General features: G+C 48.1%; 2 protein-coding genes across 3 annotated transcripts; one reads left to right on the top strand and one right to left on the bottom strand.

Annotated features, from left to right (window-relative positions):
- The first annotated feature begins 361 nt into the window (after positions 1 to 361).
- LOC147053851 (GON-4-like protein) lies at positions 362 to 23,035 on the top strand. Of its 2 annotated transcripts, XM_085917671.1 has the most exons (32): positions 362 to 602; positions 913 to 1,034; positions 2,753 to 2,848; positions 2,933 to 3,048; positions 3,499 to 3,573; positions 3,648 to 3,698; positions 3,772 to 3,810; positions 3,883 to 3,981; positions 4,098 to 4,157; positions 4,230 to 4,346; positions 5,449 to 5,683; positions 6,236 to 6,337; positions 6,924 to 6,964; positions 7,050 to 7,168; positions 7,407 to 7,584; positions 7,655 to 7,741; positions 7,817 to 7,997; positions 8,070 to 8,220; positions 8,364 to 8,514; positions 8,577 to 8,693; positions 10,711 to 11,469; positions 11,536 to 11,773; positions 11,921 to 12,081; positions 16,334 to 16,528; positions 16,835 to 16,978; positions 17,049 to 17,345; positions 17,412 to 17,884; positions 17,952 to 18,054; positions 18,164 to 18,506; positions 20,218 to 20,509; positions 20,765 to 22,398; positions 22,687 to 23,035. In XM_085917671.1, exons 1-29 carry the CDS (start codon positions 472 to 474, stop codon positions 18,275 to 18,277), a joined length of 4,752 nt encoding a protein of 1,583 aa, XP_085773797.1. In that variant the 5' UTR covers positions 362 to 471; the 3' UTR covers positions 18,278 to 18,506; positions 20,218 to 20,509; positions 20,765 to 22,398; positions 22,687 to 23,035. The 2 variants fall into 2 exon arrangements, with proteins under 2 accessions (XP_085773797.1, XP_085773796.1); XM_085917670.1 differs by lacking the exon at positions 362 to 602 and having other exon boundaries at positions 782 to 1,034; positions 4,098 to 4,346; positions 7,664 to 7,741.
- On the bottom strand, positions 20,651 to 22,471 carry tmem79b (transmembrane protein 79b). Its single transcript, XM_085917673.1, has 5 exons — positions 22,147 to 22,471; positions 21,615 to 21,731; positions 21,338 to 21,532; positions 21,015 to 21,246; positions 20,651 to 20,953 (listed from the first exon to the last, which is right to left on the bottom strand). The coding sequence occupies exons 2-5, from the start codon at positions 21,718 to 21,720 to the stop codon at positions 20,755 to 20,757; spliced, it is 732 nt and encodes a 243-aa protein (XP_085773799.1). The 5' UTR covers positions 21,721 to 21,731; positions 22,147 to 22,471; the 3' UTR covers positions 20,651 to 20,754.
- Positions 23,036 to 25,985: the final 2,950 nt, after the last annotated feature.

The raw sequence follows: 25,985 nt of genomic DNA on the forward strand, positions 1-25,985 counted from the left end.
CACGCACACACACACACACACACACACACACACACACACACACACACACACACACACACACACACACATAACACACACACACAAACGAAGGGGCGCTAGAGAATAAATAGATTTTACTACCTACCGCCGGGCGAGAGATTCTTCATCGCCATCCTCATCTTGCTCATCTTTATAAGAAAGCCGTGAACGACTGACGCATTGATTCTCCTCTTCTTCTTCCTCCTCCTCGTCCTCATTGAGCAGTTTAACCCTTAGCTGGCTGCATCCGAGTCACGTGGCTACGTTGGCATCAGCATGTAACTTGACTGTCACTATGGCAACCGAGAACTGCCACTTCTTTGCAGGTACCTGAAGCCGTGCCTACCGACGAATCAGCTCGAGCCGTGAGAGTGCAAGTGTCTAAACACTTTAATTTTTGCTTCCTTTATTCATGAGCTGTTTTCGCGGGAAGCCCCAGGCGCACTTGTGCACATGTCAGGCTGTCCACACAGCATCTTGATGTGCCACACCTGTGAGATGAGTTGTATTTTAACAGCTTTGGAGAGCTTTGTGTGCAGTATTTGCGAGAAAGGCCTTTGCGTAAACGGGAACGGGTTAGTGAGGTCAGTGTCAAAAGTCGAGTGTGTGCGCGCTTGCCAAAAAGGGAAAAAGGGCAAGTATTTATTCTTTTGTAAGTATTTTGTGGCATATTTAAACTCTACAGTACAGAAATAAATATTGAAAGAATGAAATGATGATGTAAATGAAATACAGTACATAACATGCATAAACCGTTTATGTATGTGTTATATACCGTATTTCATTTACACCATCGTCGTTTATGATAAACGGTACGTAAACACCGCATGACACGTTGAATCAGATTTTGTTGGTCTTCGTGGGTTTTCGCTTGATGTCCCGATCGACCTCCAGGTCGGCAGGTGGCGACATATCGATGTTGCTGTGCACCACCTGCCGCCATTTCAGCCGGAGCCGGATTGTTGGCGGAAATGAAGCCAGGATGTTGCCAGTTGGCTTGAAGCAAACATTCGACGGTAAATTATCTTCTTTTACTGTTTCTACGTCTTCGAGCCTTTAAAACAGACATTTGTTCAACAATTTGGGACATCGATTCTTGCTTTACAAGCGCAGTGGCATTTATTCAGACTGGCTTTTTCAGGCTGTCGTGCATAACGTTCCAGACTTTTAGTGACTGAGCAAAACGTCCTCATCATCTTTGACGGCTCAAACGACACAAGCACATCTCAGTTGCCGTTTATTTTTGTCGCTGTAACTAACCTCGGGGTAATTTTTGACCAAACGATCTCCTTTCAAAAGCACATTAAGAATATAACCAGAATTGCGTTTTTTCACCTTCGTAATATTGCTAAGATTCGCCCAATCCTCTCGACCGGTGATGCGGAAATTATTATACATGCGTTTATCACGTCGCGCCTGGACTACTGTAATGCATTATTTTCTGGTCTTGCCAAGTCCAGCATCAAAAGTCCACAGTTAGTACAAAATGCTGCTGCAAGGCTGCTCTCAGGGACTCGAAAATTTGATCACATTACCCCAATATTAGCCAATTTACACTGGCTCCCGGTCCATTTAAGATGTGACTTCAAGGTTCTTCTATTAACCTATAAATCATTGCATGGCTTAGCGCCTTCCTATCTCATGGACCTATCCTTATGTTCTGTCTCGTAACCTTCGTTCGTAAAACGATAGTCTTTTAGTGACACCGAGGGCCAAGAAAATGTCTGCAGGGTCTAGAGCATTTTCTATTCGGGCTCCAGAGCTCTGGAATGCCCTACCAATGGATATTAGAACTGCTACCTCAGTAGAAACATTCAAGACATGTTTAAAGACATATTTCTATGATATGGCCTTTAATTAACCTGTAGTGGCCGATGCGGCTGGAGTTTGTTCTTGCTCCCTCTCCCCGGGCCCACTTCCCCCACCCCTCCCCGGTTGGGGAGGTGGTTAGGTGACACCCAAGCTGACAGCGGCTATCTAGATTCTCGTGGACCAATTCAGGATGAGGGAACTGCAGAGGATTACCCTCCTCGAAGACACTGCCAGGACAATCGAGGGCTGCTCTGACAGCTCTTGGCTTTGGCCTGGACATCCACTTTTTGATTTCCATATTATGTATTTTATGTGCCCTCTTTGCATCTATTGCAGCCTGGTGGGAGCAAAAACAAACTCCAACCGAATCGGCCACTACAGGTTGATTAAAGGCCATATCATAGAAATATGTCTTTAAGATTCAAGAATTTGTGTTCGCCATGTTTGAGCGTCCCAAACAAGGAATTTGACTTTGGTACATAACAGCCTCTGTTCAACATTTACTAGGTGACTAACAACACTCAGGACATGTGAAAATGACAAATATTCTCAGCCATCCCCTGATCTTAAACTCCCATGAGCGCAAGGAAAAACTCAAAACTCCGACTTGGCGAAACGTGTCTTAAATGTTTCTACTGAGGTAGCAGTTCTAATATCCATTGGTAGGGCATTCCAGAGATCTGGAGCCCGAATAGAAAATGCTCTAGACCCTGCAGACATTTTCTTGGCCCTCAGTGTCACTAAAAGACTAGTGTTTTGCGAATGAAGGTTACGAGTGAAAGATGGCCTGCATAGTTAGGTTTGATTAATCCCTCAACGGTCATGATAAAATAACTGCATAACTTGTTTGTCTTTGTGTAGATAGATGGCGAGTAGAAAAAAATCAAGTCTCTTTTTTTTGTTTTTTTGTTAACGTCATCAGCAGGGATGCGCGAGGACGATGCAGACGAGGGAGAAGTGTCTTTTTTGTTCAATATCAGCAGTGCTGGACTGGAAGATGACTGGAGACCATTGTCAGGTGACTGAGAACGAATGTGACATCATCACCATCATGCAACATCAGCACAGTCACATGACGGATGTTGTCTGCCATGTTGCTCAGGTGGGCAACAGCCGCAGAAGTTCAGTGAAGACGAGCTGGGCCGACTGGACATCGATCTGGCCAGAAAATCCAGACGGCACAACTTGACGTCTGGCAACGTGCGCACCATCCTGCATGTCAGTCTCTCTCTGTCGCTCTCTGACGAGCACACATAGCTGAGGGCAACGGAATTCATGTCAGCCATGACTTGGAGTTGCACCCCCCAAGATGTCAAGATGTTACTCTGCTGAATAGAACATCTTCATGGCTGTATTTCTTGTATTATTATCATCTAAATAATTCTCAAGACGTCTGATTTAGAGCCCAAGTCGAATTCTTGCGATGTACCCTGTTGGCTTTACAATTGAACCGATAGCCACAAATAAGTGCTTTTTATGGGTGGGAAAGGTCCGAGAATGGTATAAAGGGGACCATTTGTCTTCCTTTTTTTTTTTTTTTTGCATGTAAGGGTAAAACGCGTGCAAGGTCTGCAAGTAAATGCCACTGTTGTAAAACACCAAAGGGAAGCGGAATTCTCCCCACCAGGGTTGGGAAACTTTGTGCACCTAATCTTGTGCTTTTCTCAGGAGGTGATTACTCACGAGCGTGTGGTGGACATGATGAAAGCTGCCATCAGAGCAACCCAGGACATGCCCATGTTTGTAGGTCACGGCGGCATGGATGCCATTCATGAGAATGCGTGCTTATTATGCCTTGTCCCTTGTTGCCAAACCAGGAGCCAAAGATGACGCGCTCAAGATTGAAGAGAGCCATCCAGCAGGGACAGGTAACCGGTTCGCTATGCACAACTTCGTTGTTGTCATCGGTGTCATCTACTTGACAAACTGTCCTTGTGCCAGTGTCTCGACTGGAATTTGTCCGCAGAGCAAAATTTGCTGGTAAAACAAGATAGCCGCCCCTCCAATGTCAGCGCGCTGAGTCAAATGCTGATGCCGTATTTTGTCTTCAAGCAGCCTCAGTTTGTCGACATCCATCTCAATGCCGATGAAGACTCCTCGGATGAAGAGTACTGTCCCGAAGATGAAGACGACGATGACACAGCTGAAGAGGTCCGTCCGTCTTTGAGAGCGGCCTGATGAACGCTTTGAAGCGTGTGGCTTCCGCCTGTCATGTTGCTGCATCATGACTCAAAGCTTCTCTTGTTTGCTCTTTTGTGCGAACGTAGACTTTCCTCAGTGATGGTGACGTCATTTCGCCTGACAAACCTTGTGACTCCAGCTCCCAGGTAACCTGTGACCTCCCCCTATGTTGCCTGGTGGTGTGCGTTGACGTGGCCTCTGGCGGGATTCTTTTTCAGGGGTACTCGATTTTGGCCGCCCACCAACTCACAGACGCTGCTGGTCCTTCCTTCCTGGAACGCCTGAATGCTGTGGAGGAGGAGCTCAACTGTGGTCCCGCCTATGCGTCCTTGCCGGTAAACATCCGCAGTCGGAGTGTGGGACATGGCGGCACGCAAACTTTGAAAAATGGCCGCGGCATCAGGGGTCACCAAGCAGGTGGCCGCCAAGGAGTGCAGGAGTACCGTCAGGCGGGTCTGTTCTTAAAAATCCGCGCCACGTATGATGCATTTGAAATAAATCCATCTGTTTTAATACATGTTGTGCCCTATAATATTAAGTTGTTTTTTTTTTACAATTTTTTTCCCCCACAAATTTTTACTTGTTGTTTTTCCATTTCCGAGCTTCCAAAAAAAGCCAAAGTTCAGCATCCCTTCTTTGGTGGTTGAGGTAAACACAAATAACCTTTGTGCAAATACACTCACATACTGGCACAAATGTTGACAGTACTATCAGTGGAGATTATTTTCTTGTAAAGTTGTTGAAGTGATCGTTTGAAAATGTAAAAAACCTGGCAACGTGTCATGAAAAGAATTTCTTACATTCTGCTAAGAGTGGTTCTTAACCTTGTTGGAGGTACCGAACCCCACTAGTTTCATATGCGCAATCACCGAACCCCTCTTCAGTAAAATTAAAATGAATTTTTTTTCAAATTCAAGACAGATTTTTTTTACTGGTGCACAAAATGAGCCGTGCATGAACATCACCTTGTTCAAAGAACAAAACCAACACAATGCATGAACTCATAACAAATTACATATCAGGAAATCAGTGTGACTTCTGCGTCATCACAAATTTACACAACATACAGGTGTGTTCGGACCTCCGCAGTGGAGGGTCTGCTGAACCCCTGAGACTGACCCACCGAACCCCTAGGGTTCGATCAAACCCAGGTTAAGAACCACTGTACTAAATGGTTGAGAAATTGTTAACACATAAATGAATGTCATTTATTATGAATTGACATATAAAGCAGATTTTTTTGCAAATATTGCAAATGAACATACATCAATTCGAAAACCTTCATTGTCATTGTGTGGTGCCGCAACCACCAAAACGGGCTTCAGGAACATCAAAGAGAACAGGCAGTACAGGAATGATGATGATATTGTAGCATACCCACACCACCGTCGGGATTGTCAACGCTTGGGCCTCCAGTTCATTTGCCTTTGTGTGCAGTCTCACAGGACAGAAGATGTGGAGGAGGAGGAGCTGAGGGATGAAGGCTCCAGCGGCTTGGCGTTCCGCACGCGTTCTAAACTTCGCCTGGTCAACATCCCCCTGGAACAGCTAGAGGCGAGGCTTTTGGCTCCCGACATCACAGCCGACATGTATGAACAAAGCCCCTGCTGCAAGGAGGAAGACCGCCACTGGGCACGCTGGCTGCAAGGACTCATGGCCACCGACAACCAAGGTCAGCAAAAGATGAACGATCGCTCGCTCACCACTTGGGCAAAAAACGCAAAGCTTCAGCCCTGTTCAACTCCAATATGACCACCTTTGTCGTTTGGCATGTACTTGTATAACGTGTTGGTATTTTCAATTCAGTTCTTTTCAGTTGAAAGTTACTCGTCAGCACCAATGTGAGTATTTGGAAGGAAGACCTCACTCCCTCAATGCAAGTTCCTTCTTTTTTCAACGACTTAACTCAATCCTCGTGCCGCCACAATTCTCCCGTCTCAAGGAGACCCAAAAAACACACAAAAAATGTCTAAAATATTGACCAAAATTGGACGTAAGAGGTTTCTACCCAGCGATTTGTCAAGGGCCATGAGACAAAACAAAGGTTAACCTTGAAAACTCTCTAAATAGTTTTGTTTTTGGTCCAGAAAGAGCAGTGTTTGGAGTCTTTTCTAAGCTTTGTTGAACCCATCCATCCCTATTTTCACTTGTACCTATTTTGAATTCGAACATTTGTGCTCATCAGTTGGATGACGCTGGAAGAATGTGTTATGGCTTTGTGCAGAGGAAGCTGACGACGACGACGACCCAGAGTACAACTTCTTGGATGACCTGGATGAACCGGACCTGGAGGACTACAGGACGGACCGGGCTGTTCAGATCACCAGTGCGTGTCCCATGATGATGTTTGGGCCAGCGTGTACATCCCGCTTTTCAGTCCTAGTATTGATCAGTCCTAGTATCGAGATCCCAACTATTGATACTAATTGATTCATGGGCAAGTCAAATCTCAAATGCTCTTGACAATAACGTCTTCTATGCTGCTCCACTCATCCAAAGATGCCATTCGACTGAATCTCGTTTTTGTGGAAAATGAATGAGGCCGCCAAAGCCACCCACTCATGTGTCAGTATCTCGGGGAGGGGGGGGTTAGGGGGCGTTACGAGAACAAACTCAGAAAACAGACGGTCGTCGTTACCTGACCCCAAAGCCACCCTAATGTCATTTTCAGTCAATAACGAGCAGAAGTGGGCAATTTCCCAAACTTCCATCAAAACCCACTAAATCTGTGGCAGAACCGGCGACCGAGCGTGGACTCGTGTCCAGCCCCAAAAGCCAAGAGTTGGACGAGAGCTGCGAGCATTGCGATGCTTTACAAGCACCTTTCTCTCGCTCTCTCTCTCTCTCTCTCTCTCTCTCTCTCTCTCTCTCTCTCTCTCTCTCTCTCTCTCTCTCTCTCTCTCCTTTTTCAGAGAGGGAAGTCAACAAGCTGCTGGAGGAGCTCTTTGACACGGTGGGTTAATCTTCTTTCTGCCGCCTGCAAGGATGCGGGCCAGATGCTTGAGGAGTTGATAGGCTTTGTCATCGTGCGTTTGCAGCTCTGGGATGACCGTCCGACTGAGGAAGAAGACGAGGAGGACGATGAGGAAGAGGAGCATCCAGCTGAGGAGGAGGAGCCAGAGGCCAGCCCTGGCTTCAATATCCCGCAGCCTTTGTGGTAAGACAACACAGCTCGGGTTTTGCGTCCCGATGCGCCCTCTTGTTGGGACGTTCCAGCAAAGATGTGCTGTGAGCGTTTGGGTCAGGAGGAAGAGCAACGTGCTCCTCTTGTGCAGAATCTTCAAATAAGCGCTGCGAAGGAAGACTAGTTGACCTGGAGAGGAAACATTCCTTCTTGGGAAGGGTGGGGCGGGGGGCTTTCCGTTCACACTTTTTGCCACGTTTGCCCTTTGTAGCTTGGAGCCACCTTTAACCGGCACACTAACTATGCGGAGACGGGAACCATTCAGGAGAGCCCTGCAAGACACCACCAACCACCCGTGGCATGCAGCCGCACCCGCTCCGTTGTTGCTTCCTAAAGTGCTGTGCCCCATTTTGGCCCACAAACGCCAACTGCAACAACAAATCCAACAGGTGCTCACCCTTTCTTTCCTTTCCCCCAATTAAGCAACGTCTGGTCTCTTGATCTGCTCCCCTCTCTCAGCACGTGCAGCTTCTGACAGAAGTTCATCTGCTGAGTCGAGGCGTCAGCGCCCTGAAACACGAAGCGTCTGTCACCAAACACTTCTTGGTCAGTCGAGTCAAGAGCAGGGCAGAAACACTGCTGACCAAACACACAAACCAAAGCATGTAACGTGTCGAGCAGGAGGAGCTGCAGCGTTTTGCCGTGCAGCAGGAGCAACTCTTGCGCGCCTCGTCTTTCCGGGCGTGCAACCTGCAGGGAGCACTGGACCTTCTTCGGGAGATTGAGCATCGAGTGGATCTTCCTCCTCCCCCACCTCCCGTGTCCAGGCGCTGGCTCCCTGTGATGTCTTCTTCAACCATTAGTAAGGACAAATGACCCCACCACCACCACCACCTGTTCCCAGCCTTGTGACTAAAGTTCCTGCTGTGTTTAGGTCACGCCTTTCCCGTATTGCCCTCTGACACTGCCTGGTTGCTTGCCACACGAGTGGTTTTCCTCTACCCAGAACTACTTCCTGTTTGTAACCTGGATCCCTCCGACCACCCACGACCCCATCGCAGTATTTTTACTGCAGGAGAGGACGGGTAAATAAATACACACGTTCGTTCTTAGGCAACTTGATAAGTTGAGTTTCCCAACTTATTTAGAAAAGGTCAGCCGGCTCTCAATCAGATTTTCCATAAAATCTTTGCTCGATCGTGTTATAACAAATGGTGTTGGCGTCTAGGCTGATTGTTTTAGGTCTAAAGCACTTTGAGGGGGCCATCCAGCCCGAGCATTTGATCAGCTCCTACCTGCTCTGCAAAAGCGCTTGGAAGTTGACTAAACACATCCGTGAGATGAGCAGCTCTAGAGCGCCGTGTGAAAATGTGCTCAAGGTGAATATGGGAAAAGGTCCCTTGTTGGACACAAGTTGTTGAGCTCTTTCTGCTCGTTGCAGATGTTCCTTGCTCGTCGGCTTGCTACGCCGTTGCCACTGGCCTGTGCGAGAGTGCAACCTGGAGACCAGCGCCCTCCAGTGGAGAGAGATTCCTCCATCATGCCCTTTTGGCTCAAGGTATGAATGAGAGACCTTCAATCGCAGGGCTGATTTCTGTCCTCGTGATCAGAAGTTGCTGCACGAGCCAAAGTCTTTCCAAAATTAGGACATGAACTAAAATACATACCGTAATTTTCGGACTATAAGTCCCTCCGGAGTATAGGTCGCACCAGCCATAAAATGCACAATAAAGTGAAAAAAAAACATATAAGTAGCACCGGAGTATAAGTCGCACTTTTGGGGCAAATTTATTTGTCAAAATCCAACACCAAGAACAGACATGAACCAGCAACAACAGGCTAAACGATACGGTATGCTAATGTGATATATACACAATCGAGGAGCTGAGAACGGACAGGCTTGACGTAACATTAAGAGTTATTCAAATAAGTATTCCACAAATAACACGTTTATCAAACCATCTGTGTCACTCAATTCATTAAATCCATCGATCGTCCTTTATGTAAACAAATATGCGCCGCTGACATCGGACTCATTGTAAGTTGCATTTCTAATTATTCCACAGACCCATATAACGATATATAAAGTATATTTCAAATAACGATCATATAACAACAATATTTTCAAACCATCTGTGTCACTCCAAATCATTAAATCCATCGATCAAATTCCTCGTCCTTTGTCAACAAAGCCGCGTGTGCGCCCTGACGTCAGCCTCGTCGTTATTCCACAGATCTAGTATGTAACTATATTGTAGCGTTAACAAAGTACAAGCAAAGACGTGTGTTTGGTAAACGGCTCTTTATTTAACAAAACAAGAGTTCAACGAGCCAACAACTACTGAACTTCCAGCCATGGAGGTGGAAGAGAGCTCCATAGAATAGGACCGGGCGTGCGTAAAAGCCATGTCCGAGCCCCATCCACCGTCCCCGGACAGCCACCCGGCCGAGGGCCGGCCTCCGACTTCCATCCACGGAGGTGAAAGAAAGCTCCGTCGAGTATGATGGGGCGTGCGTAAAAGCCATGGCCGAGCCCCATCCACCATCCCCGGACAGCCACCCGAGCGCCGACGAGCGCCGGCCCACGCCTTTCATCCACGGAGCTGAAAGAGAGCTCCCGTCGAGAAGGACCGGGCGTGCGTAAAAGCCATAATAGTTTTTCAAACCTTCTGTGTCACTCCAAATCATTAAATCCTTCAAACTCTTCGTCCTCCGTGTCACTCCGGGGACGGTGGATGGGGCTCGGACATGGCTTTGCCCCAAAAGTGCGACTTATACTCCGGTGCGATTTATATATGGGGTTTTTTTTCACTTTACTGTGCATTTTATGGCTGGTGCGACTTGTACTCCGGAGGGACTTATAATCCGAAAATTACGGTATACCCACACCTGCTCGACGCCTCTCACTGTGGGCAACTCCAGAGTGGAAGGGAGTTCAGCCCCTCTCGAGAGGGCTTGTACCACAACCCAAACTGTTCTGGAGGCAAGTCCGACTATATCTAGTCTGAACTTTTCTGCCTCCCCAACAGCTCGGGCTCTTTACCAGCCAGAAAGGAGACATTCCATGTCCCTTGAGCCAGCTTCTGCAGCTGGGGATCAAACACCTTTGGTCGCCGCCCAGCTCACTATTCACCCGACCCCTTTGGCCCCTCCCACAGGGGGTGATCCCATGGGAAGGGGGACCCATGTTCCCTTTTTGGGCTGTGCATGGCTGCGCCTCATGGGCGAAGGCCCGGCCACCAGACGCTCGCCTTCGAGCCCCCACACCAGCATGCTTGAATCAGTCAAATGGAAATACCAGGAGGGACGTTTTTTCAACTCAGTTCTATTTTTTGAGCACTTTTAAAACACAATACAAACAATGATTAAGACAAGTTATTTGATTGCAATATCCAAAAAAAGATTCCTTTATGTTGGCATTTAGTGTACAGCTACTCCAGAATGGTTCAGGTGTCCAAAAAAAAAAAGCCACAGTTCAGGAGTGTCAAAAAAAATTTGTGCTGCATCTGAATGCGGCAGTCTTGCTTCTCAAGTCCTTATTCTTCTCAGAATCAGCATCACTGTCTGCTTTCCAGAATAGCCACCAGGTCATCCAGATGACTCACGTGAACGCCTGTTCGCCAGGCTACCCTCGCTTCCTTCCCAAAGGCTGCAACTTGAGGCTTTACCCCTCCCGCCTCCAAAAGCCCTCACGCCAACCCGGCTCCTCCCAGAGACGTCTTTTCACGCTGGCCCATAATGCATCGCTGCAGCCCATCTGCTCAGCAGAAAGAAAGACGGAGCTGCTTCTGTCCTCTGAGTCTGAGCCACGTGCGATCCAAGCAAGCAACTTCCTCCTTCAAAAGGACGCCACCTCGCAAAATGCATCTTCCGCACCCGTGCCAACTCCCAACGCATCCATAGAGCTGGGCAAGGCGCGCCATCAAAAGGCATCCCACTCCCAACAGCTCGGACGCCGCCGGACCCATGCTAGTGAGGGTGACGAGCGACACAGAGGAGAAGGACAGGGGCGTTGCGGTGAGATGCGGGAGCCAGCAGAGGAAGGACAAGGTGAGGAAGAGGAGCAGGAAGAAGCAGATGAAGGCGCAGGAGAGGAGGCGGGGCGGGAAGGAGAAGAGGCAGGGAAACCTCAGGAAGAGGAGCAGGAAGCAAGGGAACAAGGACAAGGAGAGGAACAGGAGCAAGGCGACGGAGAGAAGGATGAAGATCAAGAAAAGCAGGAGGAGGAGGATGACGACGAAGACTTTGATGAGCTTACGCAGGATGAAGATGAGGAGGAGGAGGCGATGTCGTCGGCCTCGGAAGAGTCTCTGTTGTCCATCCCAGAGCTGCAGGTGACCATTGGGCTTGGCCTGTGGGAGTGCCCTAAGCAGCTGACCTTTGACCCCTGTCCTGCTCAGGAAACCATGAAGCAGCTGGCCCGGCTGGCGTCCAGGAGGAGGCCAGCCGCCGAGTCAGAGGAAGACCACTCACCCGGATCGCAGGAGGAGGAGGATGAGGAGGAGGAAGAGTCACCGAAAGGCCACCAGGCCGCTCGAAGGACAGCTGCTGTGGTGTCCGAAGATGAAGACGCTGCAAACGCTGGCGAGGAAGAAGCGCCCCGAGTAGGACGAAGAGGAGGGGGCAGGCGAGGAAGAGGTGAGATTTCTTGAACTGCCTTACTCTGTTGCCCTCCAAATTTCCAGGCATTCTTTGCATTGACCTTGTCCCAAAAACATGTCAGTCCCCCAAATGAAAAAGCAGTTCCAGATCCAGCAATGTGTGGATTTTGTTTTTGTGCATTAGGTCAGCCAAGTCGAGCTCTCGGGGGGACGCGGCGAGCGAGTCGGGAGCATCACAGGAAATACCAGAGCAAAGTGTGTCTGCTCTACGATGAAAACATGCTGGAGAACGACCCTCAGCGCCAAAGCAAAGATGTGGCCTTCGCTCAGAGCTACCTAGATAGGGTGAGGTGCTTTTGCACAAGTTTCCTTCCAGCACTGCTTCCCCATTCTTTGCTGCGAGCTGCAAGCTGTCTGCTTGAGTGAAGCGAGACCTGCAATGTCAGTTAGAGCTCGCTCTTGGTTTGTCCGTCATTCGAGGTGTGACTTCTTGTTCTCTCTCCCTCCCGATGTATGCAAAGGTTTGGGCACCCCTTATAAATCATTGATTGTTTGGGTCAGCAATTTCAGTTAAATATATTATATAGCAGACAAACAGTAATATTTGAGAAGTGAAATGAAGTTCATAGGATTTACAGAAAGTGTGCAATCATTACTTGAACAAAAATAGGCAGGTGCGTAAATTTGGGCACCCCAACAGAAAAATTCTCCTTTTGCAGAAATTCCAATGAGAGTATGGATTCTGGTTGAAAGTATTTTGGCCATTCTTCTTTACAAAACATTTCTAGTTAGGGTTATTTAAGGTGGTCAGTTGCAAGTTGTTCTCCTCTTTGCGTCTTCTCTGAAGAGTAGCAACATGGAAGCCTCAAAACAACTGACGAATGACCTGAAAACAAAGATTGTTCAACGTCATAGTTTAGGGCACAGGTGTTAAACTCAAGATCCGGGGGCCAGATACGGCCCGACACAACATTTTGTGTGGCCTGCGAAGACAAATTGTGCATCAAATTTGTGTCATTACTAGAATTGCAAATTATCTTCACTTTTAATATCTTTTTTTTAAATATTTGACCAGTTTTTACCCGTCTGATTTGAAAACTAGTTATTTGTCAGTTTGTTTTGTAGCTTTTACTGTATATAATATGAGGTGCTCATACATTTATTTAGGTTGATAGTCATAATGGCCCTCCGAAAGAAGCTATGACTACAATGCGGCCCATGAAAAAAATGAGTTTGACACCCCTGGTTGAGGGGAAGCATACAAAAGCTAACTCAGAAGGTTCAGCTGTCAGTTTTCACTGTGAGGAACAGTGAGGAAATGGAAGACCACAGGCACAGTTCTAGTTAAGGCCAAGAGTGGCAGGCCTCATGCAGATGGTGACACTGTGCATCATTCAACTATTCAGTGCACTTTGTACAAGGAGAGAGAGGGGGAGAGAGAGGGGGAGAGAGAGAGAGATTTTTAATGATTTTGAGTGACTTTAATGATTTGGAGTGACACAGATAATACAGATACAAACACAGATACTGATAATTTCAGTATTTCCATTTGACTGATTCAAGCATGCTGAAGTGGGGGCTCGAAGGCAAGCGTCTGGTGGCCGGGCCTTCGCCCATGAAGCGCAGCCATGCACAGCCCAAAGAGCGAACATGGGTCCCCCTTCCCATGGGATCACCCCCTGTGGGAGGGGCCAAAGGGGTCGGGTGAATAGTGAACTGGGCGGCGACCAAGGGTGTTTTTTTCCCCGGCTGTTGAAGCTGGCTCAAGGGATATGGAACATGGAAACATGGAGTTTCCGCAGAAAGTACAGGTGGCGTTGAGCCTTCTTCGCCAGCGACGCAGTGTTGGTGCATCCCCAGGAATCTGGTGCTACTCACTCTCTCCACCACAGCACCGTCGACGGTCAGCGGCAGGTGGTGGGCGTGACCCTTCCGGAAGTCAATGATAATCTCCTTGGTCTTGTTGACGTTCAGCAGAAGGTTGTTGTCCCTGCACCAAGCGGCCAAAAGGTCGACCTCCGATCTGTAGTGAGTCTCGTCGCCACCGGTGATCAGACCCACCACAGTCGTGTCGTCGGCATATTTCAGCACGCTGCTGTAGGTCGCAGTGCAGTCATGCGTCAGCAGGGTGAAGAGCAGCGGACTGAGCACGCAGCCTTGAGGGGCCCCCGTCCTCAGCGTGATGCTGCCGGAGACATTGTCGCCCACATGCACTACTTGAGGCCTCTGACAGAGGAAGTCCAGTAGCCAGTTGCAAAGGGAGGTACTGAGGCCCAGCTTGTCCATTTTGCAAATGAGACGCTGTGGAACAATGGTGTTGAATGCAGAACTGAAGTCCACAAACAGCAATCTCACATACGAGTCCCTGTTCTCCAGGTGGGTGAGGGCAGAGCAGATGGCATCCTCAGAGGACCGATTGGGTCGAAAGGCAAACTGGAAGGGGTCCACGGTGGGGGGAAGAACAGATCTGACGTGCGCCAAGACAAGCCTCTCAAAGCACTTCATGACGATGGGGGTTAGTGCCACAGGGCGGTAGTCATTGAAGCAGGAGGGAGCAGGATTTTTCGGCACAGGTATGTTGGTGGCGGCCTTGAAGCAAGAAGGGACGACGGCCTGCCGCAGGGAAATGTTAAAGATGTCCGTGAAGACATCCATCAGCTCCTCAGCGCAGTCCTTCAGCACCCGTCCCGGGATGTTGTCCGGGCCCGCCGCCTTACGGGTGTTGATAGCAGCAAGCGTCCTCCTCACGCTAACGGCAGAGAGGCACAGAGGCTGCTCATCCGGATGGGGAGGGGTCTTCAGCGGGCAAGTGTCGTTCTGTGCGTCGAAGCGAGCAAAGAAGCGGTTCAGTACGTTGAGCAGAGGGACGTCGCCCTCACATCTCTGCGGCGCGGGCTTGTAGTCCGTGATGGTCTGAATGCCTCGCCACAGGCCCCGAGCATCCCCGCTGTCCTTGAAGTGGGCATTCATCTTGGAAGAGAACGCCTTTTTCGCATCTTTGATGCCCCGGGACAGATTCGCCCTAGCTGATCTCACGCCCGTTTCATCCCCAGCCCTGTAGGCTTTGTCCCTGGCCCTCAGCAGCCCGAGGACAGCCCCTGTCAGCCATGGCTTCCAGTTAGCCCGAGTGACGACGTACTTCGTGAGGGTCACATCATCAATGCACTTAGCGATGTAAGAGGTCACAGAGTCAGCATACTTCTCAATGTCCGTCTGATTGTCGTAAGTGGCTGCCTGCTTAAACATTTCCCAGTCTGTAGTGCCAAAGCAGTCCCGAAGAGCATCAGAGGCCCCCTCAGGCCACACCCTAACACGTTTGCGAACCAGCCTGGAAGTTCTCACTCTCTGTCTGTACGCGGGGGTAAGCAGAACGGTGACGTGGTCAGAAAGTCCGATGTTGGACTCTTCGTCCTCCGTGTCACTTACAAACAAAGCCGCTAATGATGCCGGTAGTACATGGGGCCCTTCGTCATCTTCGTCCCGTTATCGAATCCTTTGCCTTTTATGTAAACAACCGCCGCGCGGCACGGGTGACGTCACTAGCAGTTCAAATGACAGTAATCCCTTGCTACATCGCAGTTCGTTTATTGCGGTTTCACTACATCACAGATTTTTTAATTTTGAAAATTTGTGAAAAAAATCACATATAAGTCGCTCCTGAGTATAAGTCGCCCCCCCCACCCAAACTATGACAAAAACCATGACTTATAGTCCGAAGATTACGGTAAATGTATTGTTACTTCAAAACATAACAATGAATATGTAAAATGCTGGCAACAAACGTGAGTAGACCCTCACTGAAAATGTCAAAATTGGACCTTAATGTCAATATTTTGTGTGGCCACCAGTAGAGCTTTTAGACATGCAGTTCACCAGAACTTCACAGGTCGCCGCTGGAATCCTCTTCCATGATGACATCACGGAGCTGGTGGATGTTGGAGACCTTGCGCTCCTCCACCTTCCGTTTGAGGATGCCCCACAGATGTTCAATAGGATCTAGGTCTGGGGACATGCTTGGCCAGTCCATCAGCTTCACCCTCAGCTTTTTTAGGAAGGCAGTGGTTTTCTTGGAGGTGTGTTTGGGGTCGTTACCGCGGCCCAGTTTACAGAGGTAAGGGATTATGCTTTGCTTCAGTATTCCACAGTACATGTTGGCATTCATTGTTCCCTCAATGAACTGTAGCTCTCCAGTGCCAGCAGCACTCATACAGCCCCAGACCATGACGCTCCCACCACCATGCTTGACTGTAGGCAAGACACACTTGTCTTTGTACGCTTCACCTGGTTGCCGGCACACACACTGGACACCATCTGAACCAAATATATTTATCTTGGTCTCAACAGACTACAGGACATGGTTCTCGTAACCCATATCCTTTGTCTGCTTGTCTTCTGCAAACCTTTTGCGAGCTTCCTTGTGCATCTTTAACTGAAATTGCTGATCCCAACAACCAAGGATTTATAAAGGGAAAATCTTGAAAATGATCAGGGGTGGGCACCCCTGCAAACTTTTGCATACGACTGACTGTACATGCTTTGGCTCATCTCATGTGAAAATTGGCCTCCAAGTCACGTGGTTGCTCGTTTGGCCCCCGAGGTCCGGGAGGCGCTGCGTGACGTCCCGGAGAAGATGGAGGAGTTTGTGTCGCTGCTCAACGATTTGGAGCGGCTAGAAGGGCGGGAAGTGGTCTGCGTCTTCAGGAAGCTGCGCTGCATCCTGGGTAGCTGCACAGAATTGATGCGGGACTTTGCCGCCTTTCTGCATCCCGAGCAAGCACTTGAGTGCGGACTGGTAAGAAGACTCTTGCGGGGAAAAGCGCAAGGCCATTGAAAAGCATCAGTGGTTCCCCCTCCCTCGCAAATTTACAGAGCCCTTCTGGCTTTCTTTCTTTTTTTGGGAGTGGGTCGCAGCTAGTGAAAAAGTTGCCACCCATGAAGGGAAAGGGACAAAAACTGTTCCTTTTTCTTGTGCTCTCACGACAAATGCATTGCAAACCCATTGTTATCGGCTTCTTGTCAAGTAGGTGGCAACAAATGCGGGTCCCAGGCCCACTTTCTCCATGTCAGTAATTTGCAGCGTGTGCTGTGCTGTGTGCAGTTTCAAGAACAGCAAGCCTTCGAGCGCAGTCGACGCTTCTTGCGGCAACTGGAGATAACGTTTGGAGATAATCCGTCTCACTACAGTAAAATCATCAAGGCCCTGCAGCCTGGACCACACCTCAGCCCCGCTGGCGTCAACGAGGTATGTTCCTCTTTACCCTATGGGGCTGCTCGTCGTCAACTCTGTCCGTCTGCCGCTGGCCGTCCCTCAGCTCAAGGCGCAAATGGCCGCGCTGCTCAAAGGACACCCTCATCTGCAAGCCGAATTCTGGGTGTTTTTCGACGAGCTCCGCCCGCCCCCCGCTTGCCCGGGACAATTCGAAGAAGCTCATTGGCCGGAGGAAGCCGGAACAGGTGAGGGCCCGGGCCACCTGATCAGGGCCGTGGCCGATGGCGCTTTTGAGGAAGTCACTTTACCGGACGTGGATATGGATGAGGACGGACACAAAATGGACGTCGCCATGAGCCAGCGCCAGAGGAGGAAGCACCGGTCGCACGCGGCCGACAAGGTGGGAACAGACAGGAAGCCTCACGGAAACGGCCTATGCAAGCTCATTTTTGGACTTTCTTGTCAGGAGTCCAATTGGCTGTGCTTCGGTCACCACTCCAAGAGCCGCACGCACTGTCGCAGAGGATGTGCTCGTTGCCACGCCAACAAGGTGCACACGCCATACCTCGACCACGCCGTCAGCCGTGTGATGCATCCTGTCCAGGCCTCAGGAGGCGTGTCTGGGGCCATGAAGAGTCTCGAGCCGCTCTACGCTCAGATAGGCTCTGCCTCAGAGGACAAAGATGGCGAGACCAAGGTGGCAGAATGCCAGCGTGCCGGCGTGCCCTCTTGGGAACGTTCATTCCCGTTAGTCGGCGATGAAGAAACAGATGACGGCGACACAGTGGAGTCGCCACTTCCCAAGAGGAAAAGGGGAGTGGAGCTCCATCCTCCCTTCCTGGGCTCCTCCAGCCCAGCCTCGATGCCTCTGGACCTCCCTGTGCGTGCCAAAAATATTTCTGTGACGCCGAGTGGAGAGAAGGTTATCCTGTGGACCAGGTGCCCCCCCTTTCCCTCTGACTGGTCAGGGTGTGCCGAGTTCAATAAACTGTGACTTGTTTTTTAGAGAAGCCGATCGAGTCATTTTGACTACGTGCCGGCAGGAAGGAGCCAATCAAAACACCTTCCAGGGCATCTCCGGTCGACTGGGGAACAAGACTCCCGGCGAGGTGATTGGCCACTGTGATGCGTTGGGCAGAAGCTCTCGGTCGGTCGTTGTGCTTTTTTTGCAGGTTCAATCAGTCAGACGTTGACATTGTTGTTGTGCTTTTGTTGCAGGTTTCGCGACGCTTTCGAGACTTAATGCGTCTTTTTCAGAGCGCGATTCGTAACGCAGGCTCAGAGGATGAGGCTCCGCCCACTGAACTTGTGGCCAATGAAGAACAGGAATGATCTGTTTGGGATGTGTCACCTGTAAACAAGTGTCCTCTGCTCACTATTGAAAGGTGTATGAGAATAAAATAACCTGCGGACTTTTGGTTTCCTTTTGACAGCCATGGACTAAGGGCAGCCAACAAGAAGAACATTTTGGAGACTCCCCTCTAATCTGAGTCATTCCAAACAGGAAGGTTCAAGTGCCAATTTTTTTGGCAACCGAGAACTGACATTTCTACGGCGTCCGGTAAAATGCTCTGACACATTTATACAAACCGGATTTGGTTGAAGTTGGGAAATTGTGTAAAATGTAAATAAAAACAAAATACAATCCTTCTCAACCCATATTCAATTGAATACACTACAAAGACAACGTATTTAATGTTCAAACTGATAAACTTAATTGTTTTTTGCCAATTAATAATTAACTTAGAATTTCATGGCTGCAACACGTACAGTAGAAGTTGTGAAAGGTGGCAAAAAATACTGAGAAAGCTGAGAAAAGCTCATCAAACACCCATTTGAAACAGCCCACGTGATCAGGCTAATTGGGAACAGGTGGGTACCATGATTGGGTATAAAAGGAGCCTCCCCAAATATGCTCAGTCATTCGCAAGAAAGGATGGGGTGAGGTTCACTTTGTTCACAACTGCGTGAGAAATAGTTGAACAGTTCAAGAACATTTCTCAAAGCGGAATTTAGGGATTTCAACATCTACGGTCCATAATATCATCTAAAGGTTAAGAGAATCTGGTAAAATCACTGCACGTAAGCGCCACGGCAGGAAACCATAACTGAATGACCGTGACCTTCGATCCCTCAGACGGCACTGCCTTAAAAACCGACATGAGTGTGTAAAGGATATCACCAAATGGGCTCAGGAAAACTTAAGAAAACCACTGTCAGTAAATACAGTTCGTCACTACATCAGTAAGTGCGGGTTAAAATTCTACCATGCAAAGCAAAAGCTGTTTATGAATAACATCCAGAAACGCCGCTGGGTTCTCTGGGCTCGAGCTCATGTATAATGGACTGATGCACTTTGGAAAAGTGTTTTGTGGTCTGATAAGTCCACTTTTCAAACTGTTTTTGGAAACACTGGACGTCGTGTCCTCCGGACCAAAGAGGAAGCAGACCATCCGCACTGTTATCAACGCAAAGTTCAAAAGCCAGCATCTGTGATGGTATGGGGGTGCATTAGTTCCCATGGCATGGGTGACTTACATTTCTGTTAAGGCAACGTAAACGCTGAGAAGTACATACAGATTTTGGAGCAACATATCCTGCCATCCGATGTCTTTTTCATGGACGCCGTTGGTTATTTCAGCAAGATAATGCCAAGCCGCATTCTGCACGTTACAACAGCGTGGCTTCGAAGTAAAAGAGTCCAGGTTCTCCCCTGGCCCGCTTGCAGTCCAGACCTGTCTCCCATTGAAAATGTGTGGCGCATTATGAAGCATAAAATACAACAGGGAAGCGAAGGAACTGAAGCGGTTCCTCAAGCAAGAATGGGAAAGGATTCCACATGAGAAGCTAAGAGAATTAGTCTCCTCTTTTCTAAAACGTTTGAGTGTTATTAAAAGGAAAGGTGATGTAACGAAGTGGTAAACATGCCCTTTCCCAACTTCTACTACACGGATTGCAGCCATGAAATTCTAAGTTAATTATTATTTGAAAAATAAAGTTCATGAGTTTGAGCATTAAATATGTTGTCTTTATAGTGTATTCAATTGAATATAGGTTGAAAAGAGATTTTCAAATCATTGTATTTTGGTTTATTTACATTTTACACAATTTCCCAACTTCAACCGAATCCGCTTTGTAGGTTTAGTAAAACGTAAATGAATTAAAGAAACAAAAGAGTTTTTTATTTTCGAAAAGTACATATAATGCCGTTTGGTTTTGTTTCATTTCATTTTTGTTTCATTTTCGAATAATGTTATTTTGTTTCGTTTCAGTTGCTAACATGAATTGGACCAGTGAGCATCGGCTTTCATTGTGGAAACGTTTATCAAGAACGAATCTGTAACTGCAACACAACGAGCGTTCCGTTTGTGCTTCAGACTTGGTAGACATCATCCCGTACCTGCTCAAAACAATCTTGTTATGGGTTACGAACTTCAGAGCCAGTGGATCAGTATTGAAACGAAAATCAACCGGCTGACCTCGCACCACCAGAACTCCAGAAAATGTGGCAGCGTTAAGACCAAAATAACATTATTCGAAAAGGAAAGGAAACAAAACAACATTGTAAGTACCTTTCTAAAATAAAAAACGTTTTTCTTTAATCTATTTGCATTTTATTAACCCAACCAATGTGTCAGATCATTTTGTCGAACCCAGAATGAGATGTGTTCAAGTTTACAGAGGAAGTTGTCTACAAGAATAGAATAAGAATAATTTGTTTTATTTTGAAAGCACCAAGCAAATGCTTGAAAAACTGCAAGGTCAAGTTGATGTCACTGCAATTGTTTCTCTGCAACTCTTGCTGCTTTTCATCCCCAGAACCTCTGGCGGCCCACGGGCGACGAAGCGTCGGGACGCTGGGGCGAGCTCCACAGGTATGCAGATGATTCTGCCGTGAAAACGAACACCAAGTTGGCAGTCATCATGGCCAGACTGGGCAGCAAGGACAAACCCTGTCCAAAAGTGCGAACGCTGCTGCCCAACGCGGCGGCCAGCCAGTAAACCGCCCTACGGAGAGAAAGTTGATTTATCCCTGTTGCACCAGAGCCCAAGGCCAAACCAGCCTCACCGTCCCAAGGCGAAGACGAGAGCGAGCAGAGGCACAAGCTTCAGCTGCTCCTGGCTCAGGTACATTGCCATAACTACCAGTTGCAGAAAGTACAACAGGAAGAGGCTGACAGACTGACGAGTGTAGTTCCTGTGAACGCTGAGGTCCTCAACATCCGCCGCCACCTCCGCTTCATTCAAAAGCGGCCTAACCACGCCAAACCTGAGACGTGCTACGCCCACCGCCAGCCAGCCTGACCGGCGCGCACAAAAAGGCAAAGGACATGTAAGTCATACGCACAGAAGGACAGAGCGAGCGGATGGGTCAGCAAAGATTGTAGTTACCCAGGGCAACCGGCGTGGCACCAAAGACGGAGCAGCGTAACGCGTAGAGCATCCTGAGGGGTGCGCTGTCCAGCAGGGGGGCATCAAAGGGCAAAAAGACAAACCCACCCCACACCAGGAAGGGGAAGAAGATCGCCGAGGTCAGCAGAGACACGCCCACCTTCAGGATATGACGACTGGGACAGCCATGGGTGCCTGAGACAAAAAAGGAAAAAAGGGTGGCGGCCACGCAGGAAGCACCGACCAATCCAGGGTTTGAAGAGTTCCCAGGATTTACCTCCAGCGGGGGACCTGTCACCCCAGTAGCTGCGTCGCTTGAGACCTTTGGCGAGATTCCTCTCGTCCCTTTCCCAGAACGCTTGGGCCTCTTCGGGCTCGGCCATGGGTGTCGGGCCTGCTCAGCGGGGAGCATGACAATTACATGCTTTGACTTTGCATATTTGTTGCTTAATTTATCATAGTGCTTGGAATATCACCATGTAGAAATGTCACAATACAGCAAATATGATAACCTGTGTAAACTTGATTTTATTCACAATAAGTTCATCATTGGAATGAATTATGACATGAACAACGTCATGGGAGCTATTGCGTCGTCCTTAACTGTAAACCAACTCAAGTCAACCTTTTAAGCCGAGAATTTGGAAAACAAAACAAACCCCCCACGTTAGTACGATTATGAACATTGCCTACATCAGATTAATTGTGAACGTTCATGGCAGACTCGATTCACGTTCACAGGCTAACATGCTAATTGACGACAGCAAGAAGTCAAACATTTAAAAGGATTTGAACGAAGTTCGACTGACCACTGAGAGCTCTCGTCCTGTTTGTTCCTGTCGGGGTAGTTGGCCGACCGGCAAGCTGGCGTTAAAAAAAGTTAAGTGTGCTTCAGGTGAGCGATGTAAACTTAGCAAACTCCTCCTTTGAAAAGTTGGAAAGCGGAAGTGACATTTCCACTCCGACGTCCAACTTGTTAAGAGAATGTAAATGCAGGTCCAGAAAGTCAAAACCCTTCCACAATTTGGATTTAGCTACGGGTGTTTCTACTAAACCAACAGGTAAACTGCAGTCTGCAGCATTGTTTCTCGTGCTCAAGCAGGTAAAGCAGGATGCTCGAGCTCGTTTACCTGCTTGAGCACGAGAAAACCACCAGTGGCTGAAACCAAGGGTTGGCAGATTTTTTACTTTAAAGGGAAATGTGCTTTCAGCGGTTTGCAAACATATTTTTTAAGGTTGTGTGAAACATATAATCATATCAATATAATATCTAGTATTGGAGTGCTTGTGTGGATTGGTGGGGGGTGAGGAATGTGCAGGCACACTTCATGAACTTGTTTTCTGCGAAGTGTAGCAAAACAGGCCCAGACGGGGAGTACCGGACGATAACACCTCAAGGTCGGTGAGGAACGAGAACAAAGAACAACACCACGTCCAGGTGGTCAGGCTTCGAGAGGAAAAACCCCAACTCCCGACCACAGTGATGACACCTCGACGGGGAGAAGATGACCATCGAACAATCATCACACAATATTTTGCATGCTTTAATATTCATATTGTGTTTCTTTAAAACTGGGCAACCCGGAAGAATGTGTCGTCTTTTGGTGGTCACAAAAACGCACGAGTTTTAGTGTGAGGGACCCGGGACCCAGGCCTGTATTAGTGCGCTTTGTTAGGAATAAACAATTGGTCAATTTGGTCTGATTGATCTACCTGTCTTCTCTTTGACAGAACGAACTCGCAAAATTGTTAGGTGCGCCAGTGTGTGGATTGGGACATAGAAACTTGTTTTAAGTGTTGATCGCAATTTGGAGTCAGATCAATAGCTAAAATCCGTAACCTAACACTTTCTACGCCAGAATTTCACAGCTCCAGTCTTGGAATGATTTCTTCACGCAATAATCCAATTACTTGTTTTGTGTCTCATTTACTGTTAAACACGACGTTGAAGGTTGAAGAGAGCTTGAAGTGGAAACCTGAAAACCTGAGTCTATCATTGATGTTTCATCTTGCAACTTGAACTGCGAGTATATATGTCCATCCATCCATCCATCCATCCATCCATCCATCCATCCATCCATCCATCCATCCATCCATCCATCCATCCATCAGGTGACAGAAATGTGTTGGTTTGTTCTTGTGGACTTTTCATTGTTTGAATTGTATGCCTTCTTTTGTTAATGTGATATTTTGATATAACAAATATTAAAATGTTGTCCCCGAGTGGTAACACGACATCTTCGTCTTCGCCCGCTGCTTCAAAGAGATTACTTGCAAATTCTTGTAGATTTCTTAACTCAAAATGTCATTTTTCCTACACACTCAAATTATCCTTTTTTGTGTGTGCATCCACGAGGAGTCCGTCCACGTTACATTTCATTTTTGTATTAGCTTTTTTTTTTGTTTGTTTGTTTTCTGATATTTTTCTACCTCATCCTCTACCGCTTATTCGGGGTCAGGTCCCGGGGGCAGCAGCTTTGGGAGGGACGCCCAGACTTCCCTCTCCGCAGCCACAATGTAAGGCGTGTCCGTGGAACTTGCAACATGTCCGAAGTTCGGCCCGCTGGCCAAATCCGGTCCCCGGTCAGATTTCATACGGCCCGAAGCTTCGGTCTTATAATGTATTATTTATGGCCCGCCTGCACTGTTAAACTACATTAAAAAAAGAAACTTGAAACTATAATTCCTCCTTTTACCAATGGGTGGCAGCACCACTTTAATAATATCAGTCTGCATCCGTGTAGCGAACCCCTCTCCGCTCATTTCTGCCATGCCGACTGCAAAGAAAGCGAGGAAAGTTGACATTGAGGGCCGTCGCTTTCAAGAGAGATGGGAATTACAATACTTCACTGAAATTCAAGGCAATTGTTGTACTATGTTCAAACCTTTTTTCAATTGTCAATTATTTTACTGGTTCTTTTTATCACAAACAAATTATTTAGGTTTCATACATCCCTGCGAGCATTTTGACGTCTAATAGACGTCTATAAGACTTGGTTACATGCCAACCAGACGTCTCGGCTAAAACACGTCAAAACGTGTAACAAATATAGACATCTGTGCCATAGACGTCTAGACATGCTCATTTCTAGCAGAAAAGTACTTCAGGAACAAGCCACAAGGAAAGATAAGAGAAAAAAAGCAAAAATTTCAAAAACGGGGGGGACGTCTACGGCATAGACTTCTATTAGATGTCTCTATGTGAAAGGGTTTTTTTTTACGTTTATTGAGTAGACGTTCGAATGATGGCTAATAGCTATTAGCGTGATTAGCGCTAATCACGCTAATAGCTAGTGATCATTTGAACATCTAGACATCTATTCAACATAGAGGTTCTCTTCAATACATTTAACCGGTGATCCTAACCTTTATGTTCCAGGATGTTGTGAAAATGCATTTGATTAGTGATGGTTGTGTTATTGTTATGTTACCTGCAGATATAAATACACCTTTTGATGTTAAAATTAACCAAAACAAAAAATGAGCTTAAATAAATACATTTTTTTCAAACGTTATACAACCATCACAAATATAAATGTGCAATGTTTTTAAATCATATGTTTAAACCCCTTCGTGAGTCATCACCTTATTGTGGTGGAGGGGTTTGCGTGACCCTATGATCCTAGGAGCCATGTTGTCTGGGGCTTCATGCCCCTGGTAGGGTCACCCATGGCAAAAGGTCCTAGGTGAGGGTCTAGACAAAGCACGGCTCACCCAAGCCTGACTGTTGTTTGTGTCTATGCACTAAACGGCAGCTCAGAGTACCCACCCTTCTTGGAGTCCTTGGAGGAAGTGCTGGAGAGCGCTCCTTCTGGGGACTCCATCGTTCTACTGGGTGACTTCAATGCTCACGTGGGAAAGACAGTGAGACCTGGAAGGGCGTGATTGGGAGGAACGCCCCCCGATCTGAACCCGAGCAGTGTTCTATTGTTGGACTCATGTGCTCGACACGGATTTTCTCTAATGAACACCATGTTCAAACATAAGAGTGTCCATGTGTGCACTTGGCACTAGGACACTTTAGGCCGCAGTTTGATGATCGACTTTGTAGCCGTGTCATCGGATTTGCGGCCGCATGTGAAAGAGAGGGGCGGAGCTGTCAACTGATCACCACATGGTGGTGGGTTGGCTCCGATGGTGGGGCAAGATGCCGGTCCGACCTGGCAGACCCAAATGCTCTGTGAGGGTCTGCTGGGAACATCTGGCAGAATCCCCTGTCTGGAAGAGTTTCAACTCCCACCTCCGGCAGAGCTTTTCCCACGTCCCGGGGGAGGCGGGGGACATTGAGTCCGAGTGGACTATTTTCTGCGCCTCCGTTGTTGAGGCAGCCGACCGGAGCTGTGGCAGTAAGGTCGTCGGTGCCTGTCGTGGCGGCAATCCCCGAATCTGCTGGTGGACACCGGCGGTAAGGGATGCCGTCAAGATGAAGAAGTCCTATCAGGCCGTTTTGGCCTGCGGTACTCTGGAGGCAGCTGACAGGTACCGGATGGCCAAGCGGAACGCGGCTTCGGCGGTTGCTGAGGCAAAAACTCGGGCGTGGGAGGAGTTTGGCGAGGCCATGGAAAATGACTTCCGGACGCCTTCGAGGAAATTCTGGTCCAGCATCCGGCGTCTCAGGAGGGGGAAGCAGTGCACAGTCAACACTGTT

Source organism: Syngnathus leptorhynchus, chromosome 8 (genome assembly GCF_054491065.1).
Source record: "Syngnathus leptorhynchus isolate UIUO chromosome 8, UIUO_Slep, whole genome shotgun sequence".
NCBI classification, from domain to species: domain Eukaryota; kingdom Metazoa; phylum Chordata; class Actinopteri; order Syngnathiformes; family Syngnathidae; genus Syngnathus; species Syngnathus leptorhynchus.

Coding starts and splice junctions, on each gene's coding strand:
- tmem79b (XM_085917673.1), bottom strand. CDS start 21,720: ATGGCCGAGCCCGAAGAGGCCCAAGCGTTCTGGGAAAGGGACGAGAGG. Junction 21,533..21,614: donor TGACAGGTCCCCCGCTGGAG/GTAAATCCTGGG, acceptor TTTTTGTCTCAG/GCACCCATGGCTGTCCCAGT. Junction 20,954..21,014: donor CTCGTCTTCGCCTTGGGACG/GTGAGGCTGGTT, acceptor TTCTCTCCGTAG/GGCGGTTTACTGGCTGGCCG.
- LOC147053851 (XM_085917671.1), top strand. CDS start 472: ATGTCAGGCTGTCCACACAGCATCTTGATGTGCCACACCTGTGAGATG. Junction 3,811..3,882: donor CCGCAGAGCAAAATTTGCTG/GTAAAACAAGAT, acceptor TTTGTCTTCAAG/CAGCCTCAGTTTGTCGACAT. Junction 11,774..11,920: donor AGGGGGCAGGCGAGGAAGAG/GTGAGATTTCTT, acceptor TTTGTGCATTAG/GTCAGCCAAGTCGAGCTCTC.